General features: G+C 44.0%; 1 protein-coding gene across 10 annotated transcripts in view; it reads right to left on the bottom strand.

Moving 5' to 3' along the window:
* Rbp6 (RNA-binding protein 6) overlaps positions 1-15,348 on the bottom strand; it is a 531,138-nt gene that overhangs the window by 88,574 nt on the left and 427,216 nt on the right. For all 10 annotated transcript variants that reach the window (XM_070658102.1, XM_070658103.1, XM_070658098.1 and 7 more), the window contains one exon: positions 7,061-7,109. In XM_070658102.1, coding sequence (XP_070514203.1) covers positions 7,061-7,109 — 49 coding nt within the window. The remainder of the gene's footprint in view (positions 1-7,060; positions 7,110-15,348) is intronic.

Below are 15,348 nucleotides of genomic sequence, written 5' to 3'. Positions count from 1 at the left end.
CGTCGACGACGACGACGACGACGACGACGACGACTCGAGAGAGCCACTTACGTTTGAATTTTAAATTCCTCCCCTACGGACGAAAGATTCTCCGATGACGGAGCTTAGGAGAAGAGGGCGCGGGGTAGGTATGTAGGGTTGAAACACCTAAGCGACAGAGATTAAGCTCGTCGAAGCACGAACGAGTCGAAAGGGTCAAGTTGTCTCTGATGAGATCAGCATTTTGAAGACCAGCGTACACAGACAGGATAGAAAAATGCGAAAAAGAGTGAAGAAGCGAGGAAAAGGGTGGTGAAAAGTTGATGGACGGAACGGGCGGGAGACACTTCGCGTGCTTCACGCTTGGACAAACCGGTTTATTCGTTCTTTTCCCGTAGGTATAGCGATTTCCCGTCTAGCAAGCGACGAACTTGACTTCTTAGCTGACGATTCCTTTTTTTTTTTTCTCCCCCCGCGTTTTTATCTTTACCAAGTCTCGCGCGATATGCAGCCTCGGCGAACATCTATATTTCTGTGCAGGATCTTTCGTTAAAATTATCTCAAACTAAAGATTTAGTTATCAAGCAAAGTTCAACACTAAAAACTTTTTTAAATTTTTGAAAAAAAAAAGAGGGAAAAAAAGAACAATGACTTTTTATACGGCATTTCTAAGAGTGTCTTATTTCTTTCTTTGCTCTTGTAATTTTACTCCAAATCCCACTTCTCAGTTTCTGTAAAAGCGTGTCAATGGCGGTCGGTTCTCGATTCAAAACGAATTCGCAAAATCGCGAGGTCCAATTCAATCGCGAGCAGGAACTGTACGTATCGCGGCAAAGAAAGCAGAAGAAAAATGCCACCAGAATAGCGACAAACGAGCGCGGGAAAGCTCTTCGCCGTTCGTAGAATCCGGGATTATCCGTGAAATGAAGCAGATTCGATAATAAGTATGTACGCTTGTATGAAGCTATTGTGTGTATCGCGTTGGAAATCGACTCGTACGCTTTATAAAAAGAGAAGAATAAGCGAAGAAACGAAAGACCCGAATCGATACCTTAAATCGAGTGCGATTAATTTCACTTAATATGACATTTCAATACAATAAAATAATAAGAATAAAAATAAATACGAAACAAGAGAATTTTTCATAAATAATTCAACTGTTACTGCACTGAATATGTGACTCGCAAAAAAAAAAAAAATTCTATTCATAAACGGCAAGTTCAAGAATATATACGAGAATAAAAACGGCTAAGATATCGACGGGAGTTTCTTCTGCCGGCTCGGTCGAAGTGTAATTGTTTAAATCGACGGGGTGAATCTCTCTCTCTCTTTCTTTCTCTTTTTCTCTCTCTCTCTCTCTCTCTCTCTCTCTGAATTGAGAGCGAAGGGAAGACGAGCGCGTGGCGGAAAGCAGGGTCGAAGATGAAGCACAGCTGAGGGCGGAAGCAAAGTATCGAGAACGACGTGCGCATTTCAATATTTTAGTCCCAGACGCGGTTGCCGTTGAAGATTCTCCGCTCGGAGTGTAGCGCCCGTAATGCAGGTGACAATTGGAGCGTGTCGATGCTCGTCGTGCCCCGAGATTCCTATAATGGAATGGATAGACGTCTTTCCCTATCCTCCAGCTTCCGGTTTCCTTTTATACCGAGATTTGCCCGGGGAAACTTTACGCGTCGCGGCGGAACCGTACCGGAAAATCGCTTGCCATCTCCTCGATAAAGATCAGCAACCATGTTCTTTAACCCTTCCGCTACGTGTGACGATGGTGCAGTCACCAGAGCCGCCGAGCGTGTTCGTTACAGTCTGCGAGCGATCGAACAGTCAATGGCGAAATGATTGATTATCATAAAAATTACACGGTCTTGCAAAAAAATCAAATGAAAAAAATTAATTACTTTAAACACCGTATCTCTCTTTAGTGGAAAATAAATATAAGTTAACGTTAAAATAATATAACGCGCTAGAAAGAATATTAATAATTTAATTTTAAATTAATGATTTTTCAAAGTACAACTAAAAATATTAATTATCAAACGCACAGCGAAATAATTATATGATAAAAAGTAATATATGGGGCATGGAATACTAAGTCGAAATTGGATATTAATGATATGTAGATATAGCGACACGTAATACTCGCGGTAAAAATAGAACGAAACAGGTCAGACACGTGATTCACCCTGTGTGCCTGCCGATCGAATCTAGTAGTCGATGGCGAAAAAGATCGGCGAATTCGTGACAAATCGACCGTTTCCGGTAATCCCGGGATGAGAGAGCCCTGATAAGACCAGCTCGGCCAAGACCGATGGCACATTCAGACGTATTCGACGGTCTGCTGCGCGTTTGTGATCCTTTACGTAACTTCCTCGACTCGGAACCATCCATCGTTCAGAAGTTTCCAGGCCGCGGCCGGTCGAGTTTCTCCGCCAGGAACTTTTCAAAACTCGTAGCTACGCGCGAAACCTTACTCCAATATTCCGCCGGCAAGCGAAGATGCCCAACGCCATTGCTGGCCGTTCCCAAAAGACGCCGTCGTCGGAGTTTGTTCGCTCGACTGAAATCCGCTCGAGAGGAAGAAAATTCTCATTGCGGTTTTTTTTTTTTTTTTTTTTTTTTAAAATTATTTTTAACAGCACGATAACTCTTCGAAATTAAATATCAATTTCAAATTAAACAGAATCTATCAAAAGAATTTAATTACTTTTATTATATGAAATATATACAATTAAACTATACGTGAAACTCAATTTACTCCGCAACAGATATCCGTCGCGATAGCTTCGAAAGCATAATTCGGCACGCGGAGGATTAAGCGCGAGCGTTATTACGCGCATTCCGTTCTCTAATCGAGAAGCGACATAACTTCCGTCGAAATCAATTCGGTCTTTCCTCACAAGCGGTCGTTCTCTCGCGAGGACTCGTGAATAGCGCGGCGCGTTCTTGTACATAGTCTTACCTTCCCCTTCGCCCAGCGGTGAAAACGGCGGGAGGGAAACTATCTCGGACCGCTTCGGAACTTTCGACGGAGGTGCAGCAACTATTCGCAGCGTAGTCGAGAAGGATTCATACGCATCGAAGTTGGTCAGGTTCGTCGCGCGTGCCACGCAAGTTGCCGCATCCTCTCTCGTGAAACGCGCGCAAGGATGCGGGAGAAAGAGGGTGGAGAGAAGTAGGGTGGAGAGAGAGAGAAAGAGGGACTTGCCGGTTGAGTTCCGGACCGATGCCGGATTACATCAAACTGGCATAACACACATCCGCCCCAGCTAGCTGACTGGCGAACTTGCCGCTCTTGAGACTTCACCCGGAAATTCTCCTCGCTCGCTGGAGAGGAAACGCGGCTAGGGTAATTGCATCTATTCGAGCACGCCGTCAGAAACGGCAGATTGCGGACTTGGACCAACTTCGGACCACGATGACGCGAGACTCGTTTGCCGTTTATCTCTCTCACCCGCGCCCGTCTCTCTCTTTCTCTCTCTCTTCCTCTTTCGCCGACGATCGCACTGGCGTGTAATCAAGTTTAGCTACGATTCTTATGCTAATTCGATACGAAACCAAGAATGCCTCGTTGAGCATATGAACGGTCAGTGATTACGAGAGAATTATCAGGGGATCGACAAAGAGTTCCTTTGATATTTATCCGCATCAGAAAAATCGAAACGAGAAAAAGTATTTTAATATCTACATTTGATTTTAATATTTTATCGAAAATAAAATGTAAAAAGAAAAAGATTGCTTTACAAATATTTAATTAAAATTGTTCGCTTATTTGTATTTTATAACTTTGAAATCTTCTTCACGGAGAATCGAAATTATTTCGCTTATGTAGAAACGCGAGTCTCGGGAATAGGTTCGAGTTTTCTCGCGAGCCCAATTAAGAGTTAAACGACAGACAGACGACGGGAATCGCGCGATCGTTCGACCGTTTCTTCGGTTTACGAAACGGTAGGTCTCTCACGATATATTCCGGGAGTCTTCTCTTTGCTTGTACTTCGCGGAAGACATTCCGATTTCCATAAACGACGTCCGGCGGAGACGTTTAAACGATGACAGGCCAAACGCGGGTAATCCACCGTCAAAGCGCACGCGAGCACACGATCCAATAAACGATCGACAGTAGAGCGTCCCTTTGACGTGTGTTCATACATGGCTAAGCGAGTCCTCCTTTTGGGGGGACTGTCGCTGGTTGACGGAAAGACCGACTTGCCGTTGAACAAGTAAGAACATACGGGTCAGTGTAGGCACACACGCACACATAGGTACCCGCCGCTATAGAACGCGTACTCCTACCGGGCAATATGGTCGCAACTTATGAGCATCTCGTGCGAATCGGCGTATGTGCGCCATCATGGAAGATGTACGTGCAAGTTCACACGTGTGGACCCACGTGTACGAACACACGCGCGTCTATTCCTCCTTACCGCCTCTTGCAAACGTAGACTTCGCGCGGGAGGGGGAGAGGGCGGAGGGAGGAAGAGTCCCGCGGAGGGAAAATCCTTTGGTCAGTGAAGCTTGGATAATCGTGCTTCAAGCTATAGACGTGCCTCTCTCGCCGCGGTAAGAGAGAGAGATAGGGAGATAGAGAGAGAGAGAGAGAAAGGGGGGTAGAGAGAGGAGAAGAGAGAGAGAGAGAGCTTTGCTGCAATCGCAGCGTGCCCATCCACGTGGAAATCATAGCTCGCTGCGGGAGCCATCGGGATTCGAAATTGTCCGGAAACGCTTGCCGGGCTGTTCTCGGCGGAGTTCTCTTTTCTCCCTCCACAACGTGGTAAGGGGGTGAGTAACGGAGGGGTAAGACGCCCGCTAGCCGACTGCCTCTTCGGGGATTTGAGCGTAAAGAGACCTCCCGGAAGATTGTCTGAGGAGATCTTCTTGTAATTCGATGGCGACGTTCGAGAAGACGCGCCGCGTCGATCGGACGCGGATCGAAATCGAGTATATTTGCAGAAAGTATTACAATCACTGAGGAACGGGTTGAAAATTCGATAACTGATACGTAAAGATTATTGATATTATTTAAAATCTGTTATAAAATTTAGTTATACGTTTAAACTTTTTTTTTTAAACATAAGTGGAATAGTTTTTGAAAAATATTATTCGTAGCAATCAAATATAAGTCCGGGTGGGAAAAAAAATTTTACAATTTGAAATCGAAAGAGGATCGCGGTATAAGGTGTCTCGAAAATATTCTGATAAATATCAGAATATACGTTGTATGAATGTATGGAAGCGAATTCTCGCTCGCGATCGCGTGGCTGGCCGATCAAGAAATATCAGGTGCAGCGTAATAAATATTCTCGTCGATCTCGCGCGCGTATTTCGTTCGAAATTTCTCACGGCATGTCTACCGTAGAATCCGAAAATGATCCCCTTAGGGGTCAGGGACCGCGTGCGCAAGTGCCATATCGCGAAATCTGCTAGCGAGTAGCAGTGGTAGAAGCAGAAGCAGCCGGGCTTCGAGGTTCGAGGATCTCGCAGACTCGCACGGGGACGGTATTGGATGTCATCACGAGAGAGATTACGTGCGGCTTTGAAAGAGCTCGCTATCTCACTTCCACTTTCATTCGCCCTTCTACCTCCGCCCTTCATCCACTAGTGTCGATTCGCGCGTCGCTATTTCAGCTACTCCACCTCGCCGTTCGCGTCATGCGCGACGCACCTTCAGCATTCTTCTCTTCCGACCCTCTCAGCGAGGCTCGGATAGGAAGAAGAACCTCCCTCCCCCTCCCCTCTGTGGTACTGAAGGGAGCCGGCTCTCATATCCCATTTGCCCCTATTTTTCATAAGCGATATTAGAATCTATCATCGGGGCCCGAGCAGACGCTTGCTTCCGCTCTAGAACCGACAGCTATAAAGGTGGTAGGTATCGATAAAAAAGATAGAAAGAGAGAGAGATCCCTTCCGATTATCGGTGAGGTGGGGTGCCGCGATCTCCGACGATTATCGATTCTATTGAAGCGGCGACGTGAATGGATCTAGACTTGTGCCGATCGCAAGCCCTACTATGCTCTCAACAGCGAAGAACGGCTAAGAGTCGAGCTGCCCTATATATTATCGCGGCCGCTGCAATATTTCATTCATCGCGACCTCTCGATCTCCTCCACCCTTCTTCTTCCTTGCCCAGTCGATTTTCAATTGGGCATGCGCTTCTCGCGCGATCTCAATAACGGGCTTCCACCCCGTTCTTCTTTTTCACTCTTACCGCGTTAAGAAAGCTCCGCGTAAAAATTTCTCGGACGCGTACACTTCATTTGACACCGTCGGCTTTTAATCTCAATAATTTTCGAATTTTAAATTACATTTTTTTATAAGAATCTGAATATGGAGAGAAAGAAAAATTAAAAAATTCAAAGGCTACAAATTGAAGTATGACGAGTAGCGATGAAGAATAAATTGGCTGTTAAATGAATTATTGTTGCAATTAGAATTCCGCTACATTTATAAACGTATACATTTATCAGTAGGAAAATGACTCCAGTTAATTAAACCAACATTAGCAGGTTAATAAATTGCGAGAGTGGTCTGATAACTGATCGGGAGTTAATCTTTCCGGCAACAATTTTTGTTTTCAATTAATTATTTACCCTTTTTACACGTACATGTGCGCAGAGCGTTTCACGTGAAATGTATGTGCGAGAAAGAGCAACGCTTAATTTCTCGGAACTTTAAACGCAATAGAGATCATTTTTTATTTTCTTTTAGCGTGTCCCTTTTTCGTTACACTCAATCACGCGTCCCTTCGCGTCCTGCATAAATTCTTCTATGCGACTATCGATCCGTGTACCGTACGTAAAATGCCGTCACGATTTGTGTAAGCAGCGCATATCCCGAAATTTATGTTATTTGTCTTTTCCCGTATTTACTGCGGCTCGCGATTTACCGTGATTACTAATTATAGCTTAAACTCGACTCGTTAATTACCGCATTGGGGGAATGACGACATTATCGATTCATTAAACAGGATAGCTTCGGACATGATTTTTTAAATACATTTGTATAGAAAACAGATTTATACACTACATAGACACGCGTGGCGTGGATAAAAAAATATATAGAAAAAAAACAAGACTAAAAATACACTTACCTCTATGCCTGTTAGTTTGCTTGTCGAACATCAGCATAGCATCTTCGATCTGAAACGCAAAAAGAATTTGGAGTTAAAATAGGGATCGAAGAGTTTCACTGGGAAATATAATTTATTATTAAATTAAATAAATTAGGTTAAATAATTTTAAGCGATATACGTATTATAAAATTCAGGCTTTGTTTAATAATTTCACGGTAATACGAAGTCAGAATTACATTGTCGAATAAGAAGTGTGGTAAACGTGCAGCTTTAGTAAAGTATCTTATTTACTGAAGCTGCTGTCATAAATTAAGCAGCTTACTGACGATCGAAGTAACCTATATTTGATATAAGACCTCATAGTGAACCCTGTGGCATGTTAGGGGTGTAAAGCATTTCTGTCAAAGCCTCAGGAATCATAAACGCCGTTATGGAAATGTCGCGCGATACATATAAAAGATATTTCGAGGAAACTTTATCTTTATGTGACGAATGGACGAGAATATTCCATGTACGCGGAATATGAAATACTCTTGACAAATCGTTTCGCATTATGACAAATATCTAATATGTCCGCGGATAGGAAAAATAGTTCGAAGCACGTAGCATTAATAATTCTTCTAATAAAATCGTTTGCCGACCGCTTCTGAATTTTCGCGGGTCGAATGGAAATTCGGAAGTAAAATTTCTTAAAAATATAACATTGATCATCCGACGGACTTACGGCAATATGATTAATTTATACGTGATGTGGCTACGCTATGTGTAAATAAATTACTAATTGTATATAAAATTAATATTACGCGGCGATAGTGTAATTATTACATGAGTTAATCGCGCAACATTATCATAAATTATTATCAGTACTACGGCTAATAGTCCAATATAGAAAATAGTTTTTTTTAGTTGTGTTATTAAAAATTAAAAATAGAGATCGGTGAAGGTAGAACAGGATGCAACATTTGTGTCAATAAAATAAAATTAGTTCTTAAAAAATTTATTTATATCAAATAATTTAGTTGACCGAAGAGTTAATGTTTGATCGTCGAAAAATAGCGATTGATTGCGTTATTAAACCGCTCGAACGGATGCCAGCCAAATGACAAATAAGATCTTTGTATCTTTACGAGAACCGCGTATGTGTCATAAAGCACAGCTGGTCAGAGATTTACGAAGCACGATGCTGAAAAGGAGTGGCAGAGAGGGCGAATGGTTCTGTACATGGCTGAATCGCGAACGGAGCTCTAGAGAGGCGTAGGAAGCGCTAGTAGGATTTATGGGACAGGAGAAACAATAGGGATTACCCTTACCCCCCTCTCGTTGTTTCACGAGTTTACCTCCTTCGCACTCTCTCACGTAGTAGCAAATATCGATAGCCCGTGTTAGAAACAGCGAGCGGTATTCCTTTTTTCACATTTCAAAGTAATCGCGTATATACTCTCGCTAGGCATTCAAACGCATGGCATTTTTTTTTTTATTTTTCCTCACGTAACATTTTAAGTGTAAAATAATCACATAGATCTCGTTTGATTAAATAAAATTCGAGCCTTCCCAAAAATCGCCGGGTTTAAAATGATTATTTAACGCCGATCCGTATCGATAAATATTAATAAAAATCCGAGCGTAACTCTGATTAACATTTATCATTGATCACCAGGTGGTTATCTACCATCTGCCGAATGTTGAGCGCGCAGTAATAACGCTCGTCACGTTTCCCGTTTCGTCTTACCGTCTCGCTGTATAATAAATTTTTAATGAAATTCACGCAACGATCGCGCGCCGTTGCGACGCGGGAGAGGAACTCGCGGAAAAATGCCAGGGGAATCGAGTGCCTTGGCTGACATTTGTTGCGACTTTTGTTTTTCGTGGGACGCCGTGCCTTTTACGAGAGGGGTTGACGACGGGAACTAGACACGGCGAGGGGACGGGGCAGGCTTTTAATGAAAACGCAAGAGGCGTCATGGCGTAAGATAAGACCGCCACCGGAGGAGCCATCCGTCGTTACCTAGACCACTTCCTCCACCCTTTCTTCTTGCAAAGTGCGGACGTCGTTTCATTATTCCTTAATGCCCGCGGTCTTTGTTGCGGCGTTATTGATGTATTCTCCACGGTCGAATCAGTTTTAGTCTTCCGTTCGGCGATGCGAATTCTCGTTCGCGACAATAGCGTCGATCAGAAGAACGAGATCCGTCCATTCCAATCATTACGTGAGAAAAATACGCAGGAGCTTCCTTCCACCGCGACTTCGCTCCACTCGAACGGAAAGCATTTCTAAATCTTTAGGTTCGCTCGGTTCTTTCGGTGGTTTTTTTTTTTCTTTATTTTTTTTTTTTTTTTTTATCTGTAAACCTTCTGCTCGACGTGTTTTTATATCGATCTTTAGCCGCAATGGACGAAGTCATATTTCTTCCAACAGAAACGCTATTAGTCGCTCGTTGAAATGTACTCACTAATGACTCTCTCTCTTTCTCTCTCTATTTTCTTTTTTTTTTATATTTTTTTTAACGCGGGAATCTTCGCAAACTGGCAATCATGAATTTCCCTCATTATCTGGAATAATTATCGCAGGTCGCAATGCAGTTTTGCGGGTTTCACGTGTATCGTTGCATTACGAGTATCTATTTCCCGCGATATGTAATATTCAGCGCGCGGCACATTATGCATCCACGTATTTACTTCATTAAAAATACATTGCCCGGATGTGTTTAATATTGATTCTATATAAATTAATATAATTATCATACGGTGCATTACTAGTAACGTCGAGTGCGAGAGATAAGCGAATATTACGCAAAACGCTTGTTATTTTACTGTCGTTTACGGGCGGGCTGATTCCACGAATACATTCCCATCGTTTCCCTTGAATAATTTCTATATTACGTTTCCTTTAATAAATTAAGAGTTCCTCCCCTCCCCCCTCTCCCCATCAATGTTTTAAATATCGCAAATGTTTATTGAAGCCAATGGTAAATATTTAGCGGGCATTAAAAAGTACTGACTAAATATTTTCAATTGCAATTAATTTCCAGCGTCATTTTACGAAGTAGCCTGCGCCAGCGCCGGTTCAAATGAAATCCGGAAACCCCGCCAGCGTAATTCCGCATTTATTTTACATTCCCCGTTGTAAATAATAAAGCACATTCATCGGGAGAAAGCTGCGACAAAATATTTCACCGTGAAAGTTGTGCGGTTACAAATATTTCTCATCGGTGCAGTTGGGTTTATTCGGCCGCAATAACTTACCGAAACGCGGTAAACTCGCGCAGATAAGACGTAAAAAATGAACGTACTTTTCCCGGGTACCAATCTACTTTTGACAAATGGAATCGGTATCCTCTACCGAAGAAAGAATAATTCTGCCCGGGGTAACGGGTAGGGACGGGTAGCGGGATCCTTGGTTTGCGCGCAGATTGAAATTCCGAAGGCAGGCCGACGTAACCTTAAGGAAATAGCGATAACGGGAAAATGTAACGCGAAGTGGCCTTGTAACTTCCTAAATTTCTTCCCTTTACGTGAGCCCGGAAAATACGAAAAGGTTATCGGTAGAGTGAGAGGCGGAGGAAGGAGGATAAGGGAAGAAGGAAGCGAAGGAAAGACAAGAGCCGGCGGTGTCGTCCCCAGGGAGCAATCGAGTTCTGGTGAGTGGGCGAGACGTACCTTATTACAAGTTCGATTCCACTGGTGTTACAGCTCTCGGTGGACCGAGCTGTAGATTGCTGTCTTACTGCCCTCGCCCTTTATATCGCGAGACCTTTTCGCTCTCTCTCTACGAGGTAAAGCCGTGTCATTTCCCTCGTCATCCTTCCATCGGATTCGTTCTGGCGCTCTCGCTTTACTCATCCCGTTCTTTTCTTATCAACTAATTTCTGACCGGCTAAAGAGGGCGAAAACGAGGCCAGTGGAGCGCCGTTCGCAAAACTTTTACAAGCATTACGTTTCTTTAGGACTTGTATTTTTACGGCTTTTACCCGCCGCGACGGAAGCGTGTCCTCCGAATCGTTGAAAATATAATTTTATTTTTGAATATTTAAAAGAAAAAAAGCACATATTTATCAATTATTGCGTGCATAAATTATTATTGTCTGCCATAATCCACTTCATTGGCGCTCCATTGTAAAATAACAGCCACAGTTGCGCCTGGATCGAATTTCCAGCGCGCAATTATGTGTAATAAAGAGATAGCCAAAATAACATACTGAAAATGCTCATTTTTCCGCGCTAATGATCATTATTAATAAGCATTGTTGAGAAGGAAATGCAGCTGACTCTCACCGTATGTGCATATACATATACGCGCGTATAAATACCATGCGAATAAAATTTCGCTGCGCGAACGTGAAGTAAAATAAATTGTCGAAATATTGGAATAATAAATTGATGTATCGCCTTTGCGCGTAAATAATTTTATTTCTCATTCTCTCGAAATAATATATATTTTAAACTCGCGCTTCTTTCCCGAAAATATCGTAAGAATTTTTGAAAAGGAAAGAAAGAAATATTCGCCGCTGTTACCAATAACGCCGCTGAGCAAACTTTACCGGTCTCTATATATTTGCAATTCATCTGTTGATTTTGTCCAGCATTCCATTGGATTTCGCTTTACTACTAACATTTTCCGGTTTGCCTTTACATTTTATGGTAATTCCCGGGGGACACCGGGCAAAAAATATCCGTTAAATATTTGCATTGAGGAAAGAACTATCGGGAGGGGGAAAAAAGCTAACTAAGACAAAAATAGTTATGGGAAATTTTTACAGTGGCTTTTAACATTTATCAGATTAAAGTTTTAAGTATTCTTCGGTCAGGTTAATTAATTACCTAGTCTACTGCGCGTCCTGGCCTATCTAACACGTGCTCGATTGCCGAGATCGCTCGCAGTAGTGTGAGTACGTACGTGTATTAAAATCTGGCCGGCAATCTTCGCGTTCTAAGTTCGCAAGGTGAAGGACTCGCGGGCGGCGGACGGCGAGAACCGGTTTGTCCCGCAAATTCGGCAGTCGACCGTCGCGGTAGTATTAGTACGTGCGTGTGTTGATATCTGGCCGGCACCTTGCGCTCGAAATTCGCAAGGTGGAGGACGCGCGGGCAGCGGACGGCAAGAACCGGTTTGCGCGTAATTCGGCAGTCGACCGTCGCGGTAGTATTAGTACGTGCGTTTGTTTTCATCGGCCGGCAGATCTCGCATTCCGAGTTCGCAAGGTGGAGGACACGCGGGCAGCGGACGGCGAGAACCGGTTTGCCCGACGAATTCGGCAGTCGAGCGAGCGTTGCGTAAGGTCAGACCAAAACAGTAAACAAGTACGCGGCGAAAAAAAAAAGATATCTATTTAAGTACATGGTCTGCGCTAGACAGTGAGTAGACAGACGACCGATACTAGACAGACCAGGGGGAAATATACTTATAATTTGTACCTGTTATTTAATTAAACCGCTTCGTATATTACCGCGCATATTAATAATTATTATTATAACATATGAAATATCGTCATACATAATTATCTTATTGAAGGACCGTAAAACTCACGGGATTTTAAAAGTACGTACGTATTTAATAATCCGCGCTCCGAATATACAATCTCTCTTCAACAACGCGTAAATCCCGGCGTTTGAAAATGTGAGAAAGATATTCATGACGAATGCGATTTATAAAGAAGCCCCGTGCTCTAAATCAGAAAAAGTGAACGGTCCATTTCGATGAGTATACCTCGGTCAATTTATCACGTTACAAATTTCCACGATCCGCGGATTCCGTGCTCGTCGGGCACCGCGTGCGACTAAACTGCGAATCTGCGCTTGAAAGCTTGAAGTTATCTCAATCGATCGCGACATTGAATCGAGCGCAACGAACCGAAACGGTGATTCCCATTCAAACTTGTTTCGCAGCTTCGCGATTCGCGTTGCAATACGATACGTGCGCTTCGAGTGCGCGCATACGTGCACACGCGCGCCGTCCGCCATCCGAAGTGCACTTCATGAAACTTATCACCAAAGTTCACAGAACCGGATACTTCGGTAGCGCCGGGTCCCGGCGTGCTTAAATTCATTTTCGAACACGAAGCATCGAGTTTCCACAACCCCCTCCTCCCCCCATCCTGCGTGCGGCTCGCATTGTGTGCGCACTGAGCCCTTTTTTATTTTATTTCGCTCCTCCATTCCTCGCTTGTCCCGTGCTCCCTTTTCGAAGATAAACGAGAACGAACGCACCGCGCTTCGAGAACGCTCTCCATCGGAAAGTTCTATTTTTTTTCCCCCCATTTTTTTTCTTTTTTTCTTTTTTTTTCCCCGAGTTGATTAAAGGCCGCGCCGCTTCCCGCGCGAGAGTTACAAAGTCGGATTCTATTACCTGCGTATGCGGTAAAACAATCTATGGTCGCGGCTCATTTGCAGCGAAATTGCGGCTCGCGACATCGTTGGCGTACATTTCAAATTAACGTATTGCGGAAATACGGATGGAAAAAAATTTAGCTCGGATTGTTTCAAAGAATTTCTTCCCGTGTAACGCGTCGCGTGCTGTACGAAAATGCTCGCCGCATAAAATATACAATACTTTTCCCCCTCGTTCCTCTCCGCCTCGTTAATAGCTCAAAAGAAATAGAAGATTAATGACGTAGCTCTAATATCGCGCGGAAGTTTCTGAAGTCGCAGAGTCCATTACGTTTCGTCGCGTTCTTCGCTCGGCGTTAATACCTTAATCCCCCCGGGTGAAGAGGGCAGGTAGCTATTTTGTTGCAATGTCACCGACTTAATCAAGGTGTTTTCGGCCGCTTCAATTTCATCGCCGTGTTCCTCCGTGACTCATGCGATTTCAAGCCGGAGAGTTGAATAATGACCCGCGGGCGAGGGCGAGGAACTTAAGTAGCTCGCAAAGCGGACACTCGGCGAGGGTCGATCCGGTTATTCGACAACACGTAAGTCGACTCCGCCCTCCGCCGATGGGTTTCCCTAGGACGAAAGGGAGGAGGGGGGGAACTTCCCGGGGAAAACTCCGGAGCGATTCTCGCGACAAACAAATCAGCCTCTTCGTCGGCCGAGTCGCTGTCGCTCGATACTCGATCGACGTCGAGCCGGGTTGTATTTCGAAGGGACGAAAGCTCAGTCCTCGCGAGCAGGAAAGAGCTGTTTTTCCCGTGGGGATAACTTTCGCGACGGGGGGGAAAAAAAAAGAAAAGAAAAAAAAATAAATAAAAGAGGACTTCCGGCCCTTCCTGAACGGAGCCGCCCTCTTCATTCACCGGCTCGAGTGGATATAGTACCTCTCACGCCAATGCGGGGATAATGATGGCTCTCGGAGCGACAGACATCTGCCTGCTGTTTTCAGATAAAACCGTGGAGTCGCGCACACGATCGTCCGAGAATATCGATAACACGCTGCGGGCGTATTAATATCGCCCGGGAATCTCTCAGGGGCGAGTATCAGTCCATCGCATAAATGTTTGGTATCGAAATCGTTGCGGCCTCGCGCGATCAGACCGCTCGGCGCGGCCATAAGTAATCGCGCGCTCGATATCTCCGTCTCTCTTTTTTTTTTTTTTTTTTTACCTGTAGGCGGCACGAAAACGACCGACTATAAATAACGACACGATCACGTCACATTGTCCATACACTTAACGCTAGATAAAACTGGCGAGCAAATAGTGAAGTTACGTGGCACTGAATGTCAAGATGCGATGGCATTTAGCAGCGCGCTGCTCATTGTGAAGGCATGGCCATATCCGACGTTCAATATTCTATGCGGTATTTCTCATTTGTAATTTTAATACTTTCTGAAGTTTTTATGCTCGCTTTTGATATATTTTTCGCCAAATAATTGATACGGTTGTCGCGATGTTAAAAAAAAATGAGATAAAATAAAAATAAAGCTCGCCAAAGTGAAATATTTCATAGCCGCGTTTCGTCAGTTCTTTCTGCAATCAAAGTCCGCGTAGTTATTCGAATGTAATTTTAAGAGTTTATACGAGCGTTTAAAACGGCATTGCCTCCCGAGTTTCTGCTCGAAGAGCCCCTCGATTACCTTCCGTCTCCCTAAGATCGTAAAACGTATTCTCGGCGTTTACGGTGCCACTCGGACAAGCGTCGGTTGTCTGCCGATGGTCCCTACCCGAAGAAAGTACGATCTCTCTAATCTTGGAACGAGGTAACTTCGCCTTTCGCCCCCGGGCAACACCCTGCCAACCTCTTTCTTACGTGAATCGCCCAAGCATCATTTGTAACCTTCCAACCCTCCCGAACATTAGCGCCGGAAAGTTCCGGGGATCGTTTTAAGCCTCAGCTACTCCCAAAAGTATCGAAATATTTTGCGGCATCAA

The sequence above is a fragment of the Cardiocondyla obscurior genome, linkage group LG06, assembly GCF_019399895.1.
Source record: "Cardiocondyla obscurior isolate alpha-2009 linkage group LG06, Cobs3.1, whole genome shotgun sequence".
Classification (NCBI taxonomy): domain Eukaryota; kingdom Metazoa; phylum Arthropoda; class Insecta; order Hymenoptera; family Formicidae; genus Cardiocondyla; species Cardiocondyla obscurior.
This window is presented reverse-complemented; position numbering and strand designations above follow the sequence as displayed.